The following is a 5899-nucleotide window of genomic DNA, read 5'->3' as shown; positions in this document are numbered from 1 at the left end:
GGCACCACACCTGCCTTGAAAGCACAAGGTCCTGAGTTCCATTCCTAGTACAAAAAAAAAAAAAAAAGGTAAAAAAGTAGAAACATGAAAACACTTTATAACATATATTGTGCTAGTAGAGATATGAAGTATCATGTTAGTTAGAGGGTGCTCAAAAAGCCTTGTGAATTTCTGTGTCTTAAGTAGTCTGAGGGAAATGGAACTCTGCTTTGGAGGACTAAAGACTACAAGGCCTTAAATTTAAACCAATTATGTTAAAAAATAGCAGGATTTCAGACTGATGGAGGCAGCAGTGCTGTTTTGAATCTCTCCAAATCCTCTCACAGAAATAGGCCAAACAGAACCAAAACCCAAGCAGGGCATAGAAGTGGATGGCTGTATCCCAGCATTTGGGAAATTAAGGAAGATGTGAGGTTAGGCCACCATGGGCTATTTAGAGAAGGTTGGTCTCAAAAACAGAAAGGGGGGGAGGGGAGGGGAGAGAGAGAGAGAGAGAGAGAGAGAGAGACAGAAAGACAGACAGACAGGAGTGGTATTTACCACAAAAGTAGAGAACAAAGAACAAGGGCCAACTACCTATGAATCCCAGAACAAGGGCCAACTCCCAACAGTACACACCAGACCCCCCTGACCCTGACCCCTGCACTTGCACCAGAGCGGGCAGGAGAATGGAGCAGCTGGGGAAGTGAGCAGCAGTCTCATTAGCAAAGCTTCGTCTGTGTTTACAGCTGCTCCCCATCACTGGCATTACTGCCTGGCCCTGCCTCCTGTCGGATCAGCAGCAGCATTAGATTCTCAGGAAGTGTGAATCTTACTGTGAACTGTTTGTGAGGGATCTAGATTGTGTGATCCTTAGGAGAATCTAATTCTGAACACCCGTCCCCCAAACTTACCCTCACACTCCCTGTCTGTGGAAAAAATTGTCTTCCGTGAAAACTAGTTCCTGAAGACAAATGGGTTGGAGACTGTTGTTCTAGGGGAAGGAAGTTTGGGACTGATAATATTAAGCACAGGCCAACAGGAATTGGGCAGTTGGAGGGGGTATAAAAATGAGGAAAGAGAAAATAAAAGAATGAAAGATGTACAGAGCATGGAGATGTTCTCAAGAAAAAGGTAGTTTAGGGTAGAATGTAGAAAAAGACTAAAGATTTCAAATGAATGCAGAAAGAGCACCTAGTGAAACCTCAAAACAAGGAGGGTTTACAAAATATTTAGATTACTGGATTAAGAAGAAAACTAAGGCCAGAATAGGATATCACTAGGAAAAAGCAGCTTATCAAAAAAAACACATTCAGTTGTTTGGTTAATTTTATGTTGTCTCTAAATACAGATGGCAGTTGACATTTTAAAATTTGAACATTTTAGAAATGATTCATTCTATAAACATGCTAATGTAAGTGGTTACTTAATGCAATGAAGAAACAGAGTTTTCAGTTTTCTATTTCATTCTGATTTTTAAACTACATAGATTTCTTTTTAATGATGTGTCCTAACATGCATCAGAAGGACAAATTCCCTTGAATTTTTAAATTTCAGGTAAATACTACCTTTATCTTTGCAATAGGTTTCTTCCTAAACAGAACACGTACTGCCTATAAACAATACATAATAATTAGTATATACATTATTAGTAGCTTGTAGACCTAAGAATCAAAATAACCTGCCTAAGACTAAGATGACAAGCTCCATATCTCTAATTCCACATTTACCTAAAACAATTTTGCTGTCTTCTAACACTTTCGCAGTTTTCTACATTACAATTGTTGAAAGCTGAGCTATAGCTCAGTGGCAGAGCACATGTTTACCATCCACAGTACAAGGCTCTGGGCTCAATCCCCAGCACGAAAAACCAAATCAAATCAAACCAAACCGAAACAGAACAAAAACCTACATTCTAGAACTGATGTTTCTGTTAGGAGTGCCATTTTCCTGCAGGTTGAAGATGTTGTTAAACTAATTTTTTAAATCAAACTTAAACATGTTTTACTTTTCTTTCCTCACAAGAACTTAAAAATTACAAAGGGGAACTTAACAGGGAAATTTTTAAAAAGTAACACAATTTTCCTTTTAGTAGTCCTAGGGTAGTCACAACAGAATAGTTTCCACTTTTGTTTGTTTCTTGGAATGGGGATTTTGTCCAATGTTTTGCTTGTTCCTAGTATCTGCTTCTGCCTCCCCCTCTATCAGATCGGCTTCCTCCACGACCACCACCTCTTGGTGCTCCGCGGCTTGAACTGCTGTAGGAATCACGTGGAGGAGGGTACCCCCTTTCCATAGAAGGGGGAAGCCCTCGTTCTTGTCTGCCAACCCGATCGCGACCACTTGAGTAGAGATCACTTCGGCTGCTTGAGTAACTGTCTCGACTTCCACCATATCCATCCCGTGAGCTGCTGTAATCATCATAGCGACTGCTTCCACCGTAAGATGGTGGGGGCCCTCTTGTAGGTGGAGCATTACGTGAGTTACCGTAACTCTCATATGAATCTCTGTAGGACCCTCCACTCGGGTGGTCTGAATAGTCACGATCCCGACCATAGCCATCTCTATCACTATAGCCTCTTGATGGATAGTCATCGCGTGAACTGGAATGACCGTAATCACGGTAAGTGTAATCTCTTGGTGGTGGGGCATAATCTCTTGTATCACGAGAACTTGGGTAATCTCTGCTTGAATAGCTGTCTTTAGTGGAATAGCCATCGTCTCTTGGAGACAAATAAACATCTCTACGAGAGGGCAGGGGCTCCCTTCGAGGCGGGCCTCCGTAACTATCTCTTCCACGTGATATAGGGGCTCTTCCGCCCATGCCACTGCTGCTGCGAACTGGTCCTGAAGGGGCTGATCTTTTAGGAGGAGGACCCCCACTTCGTGGTGGTGGCCCTCTTTTCACGGGAAGGGGTCCTCTGGAAGAACTCATGTTAAAATTCATGGAGTAGCCACCATCATCCATGTGCCCTCCATGTGAGGGAGGCCCCCTAGTTCCTCCGCTTCCTCCTCTTCCTCCTCTAAGACCTCTCGGGGGGCCTCTGCTTCTTGGAGGTGGAGGTGGCCCACGTCTACCACTTTCAAATGATGGTTTGGTGGCTTGTTCCACCTTGATGGCTTTTCCATCTAAGGACTTTCCATTCATGTCCCGAGCTGCATCCTTAGCATCTGCTGGGCTTTCAAACGTAACAAAAGCAAATCCTCTTGATTTATTGGTTTCTCGGTCTTTCATCAAGAGTACTTCCACGATTCGTCCATATTTTCCAAATACTGCTTCAAGGGCTTTCTCATTTGTTTCTGTATTAAGCCCACCAATAAAGAGCTTTCCTGGGCGATCTGCTTCAACCATGTTTTTTCCCCTGGTGAGTCTGCAGAAAGGTAGTGACAGTCTCAAGCTCCTACAAGCTCGTGGATAAGGACTGACCACACAGTCTGGGACAAGTGACAGTTACTGGGTAGGGGCACAGAAGTGAGGAACTGTGCAACAAAATAAACCAGGTTTTGATGATAAATGAAAATTTTCCTGATCCCGTTTAAGTATATTTTTCTTGTCTGTAATTTGGCTATATTAATTAAAATACCTAGAACAAAACAAAAATACAAAAAATTAAAATACTTAACAGTTATACATGCATACCCATGTTTGTAGCAGCAGAATTCACAATAGCTAACTCTTAGAAGCAACCTATATGTCCATCAATAGTTGAATGGTTAGATAAAATATGTTTTAAAAATATATACAGTAGAGTACTACTCTGCCACAAAGAAGGTTATACCTGGGTCATTTGTAGGAAAATGGTTGCAGCTTGAGACCATAATGTTAAGTGAAATAAATCAGACAAACAAGCTTAAACATTGTATGGTTTCTCGTATAAGAGAAATCCAAGGTATAAATGAAGAGCAAAGATAAAGAGCAAATAAAAGATAGATAATAGGAAGTAGAAAAGTAGATCTTTCTAAAAGGGAAAAGGATCAAGAGATAGAGAGGGAGGAGCAAGAAGGAGAGGGAAAATGGATGAAAAAAAGAATTGAGGCCTGGTGTGGCGGTGCATGCCTCTAATCCCAGCACTAGGGAGGCTAAAGCAGGAGCATCACTGCAAGTTTGAGGCAAGCTTGGGCTACATAGTGAATTCAAGGCCAGTGTGACTCTGTCTCAGGAAACCAAAGGGAATAAAAAAGAATAAAGGAATTAAGATGTGTTATGTAGCCAGGTGTGGTGGCACATTCTGTAATCCTAGCACTCAGGAAGCTGATGTAGGAGTCTGAGGCCAACCTGGGTTACATAGTGAGTTAAAGTCCAGCCTAAACTACACAGTGAGACCCTGTCTCACCTCCCTCCTAAAGATGTTATGTACATGTACTAACTCTACACAAGGGATGTAAACTTTATGTATTGCAAATATGTACAAAAAATGGAAGTAATCAAGAGCTCAATGGGGTGAGGGGAAGGGGATAAAAAGAATTAAAATGTATTTTGTACATGAACCAATTCCCCACAAAGAATGTAAATGTAATATACTACAAACATATACTAAAAATACCTGTCTAGTGTGATTAATATTTGATCCTTGGTGGGTAGAGAACTATGAATGATCATAATAATGGAAGTTCTTAACACTTGTTTTGCTCTCCAGTGTGAACCAGATTTTCTTTGCCTTCTTTTGTTCTTGGTTTCTTTTTGAGATAAAATATCCCTGTGTTACGATGGCCTTAAAATTCTGGGCAGAAGCAATCCTGCCTCAGACTCCCCAAGGGACTGACTACAGACATGCCATGCCCAGGTTCCTAAAAGTTTTATCGAAATATTGTCCACTTGAACTGCAGCTACCTATATGTTTTCATTTACTGTCTTTTGCTCCTAGTCACACATTTTTAAAACTGATATGATTTCTCTGTGTGTACTGGTTAGAAATTCACTAAAGTCACTTTCTATTTTGGGCTGTTTTTGGTTAATAGTACTTAATAAAATGAAATAGATAATGGCCTCTTGCCTAAAATTGCATGTATAATAGTACTTCTTTTATGAGTAAACTTTCTGTGCTTTGATGCTTGTTGAATTGGTAACTATATTATGCTTTGCTGTTTTTATCCTCAATTTTCACTAATATCTATATATTGTTGCAGAGAAAGATTAAAGGGACATAGCCAGGGACTCAGCAAGATTGGGATAGTTGATGATGAAGTCATCACATGCTTATTTGTTATTTTTTGGGAATTGAACTGTGGACCTTGCATTTGCCAGGAGCCATCATGCCGCTGAGCTACATCTCTGGCCTTCATCACATGCTTATATATGGCTGACAACGATTGTAAATTTATCACATGCTTGTCTGTGTACCATGTGCTTGAAAAAAAGCATGCTATTATATTCTTATGAAAATATTACTTATGCTTAAGGAACACCTAATTGACCTTGTCCCCTTCCCAGAAACAAAGGCTAAGACCCTTATTGGCCTAACCAATGTCAATCAAAAAAACAAGTTGGCCTTATAAATACATACACATCTCATATTCACCCGCCATCCTGAGCAGGAAGCCCCCTATCTCGCAGCACCACTCTGCTGCAAAAACAGCTCCTCTGCTTTCTCTGCATTCGCCACACTTTAAATAAACGTTTGTTTGTACTGTATCAGTCTTGACCCCCCCTTTCCCTAAGAGCCCCCCACTTCATCCTTCGCTGGAGTGAGGACAAGGATTTGGAAGAGAGGTGGAGGGTCATTACAGGGGATGCCTCGCCCACTAGCTCAGGCCCAACGCAACATTGGTGGCAGGAGAGGCTTTTTCTTTCTTTCTTTCTGTATTAGGGATTGAACCCAGGGCCTTCTCATTGAGCTTTGTTCTCTAGCTCGTTTTAAAAGTTTTTATTTTAAGAGAGGGTCTCAGTAAATTGTTAAGTTGCCCGGGCTGCGCTCAAGCT

General features: G+C 41.2%; 1 protein-coding gene across 1 annotated transcript; it reads right to left on the bottom strand.

Annotated features, from left to right (window-relative positions):
• Nucleotides 1-1295: 1295 nt before the first annotated feature.
• Nucleotides 1296-3563, bottom strand: LOC104867238 (RNA-binding motif protein, X chromosome). Its single transcript, XM_033764842.1, has one exon. The coding sequence runs from the start codon at nt 3329-3331 to the stop codon at nt 2156-2158; it is 1176 nt and encodes a 391-aa protein (XP_033620733.1). The 5' UTR covers nt 3332-3563; the 3' UTR covers nt 1296-2155.
• Between the last annotated feature and the right edge of the window lie 2336 nt (nt 3564-5899).

The sequence above is a fragment of the Fukomys damarensis genome, unplaced genomic scaffold (assembly GCF_012274545.1).
Source record: "Fukomys damarensis isolate Sample0158 unplaced genomic scaffold, DMR_v1.0_HiC HiC_scaffold_2, whole genome shotgun sequence".
Lineage (NCBI taxonomy): Eukaryota > Metazoa > Chordata > Mammalia > Rodentia > Bathyergidae > Fukomys > Fukomys damarensis.
This window is presented reverse-complemented; position numbering and strand designations above follow the sequence as displayed.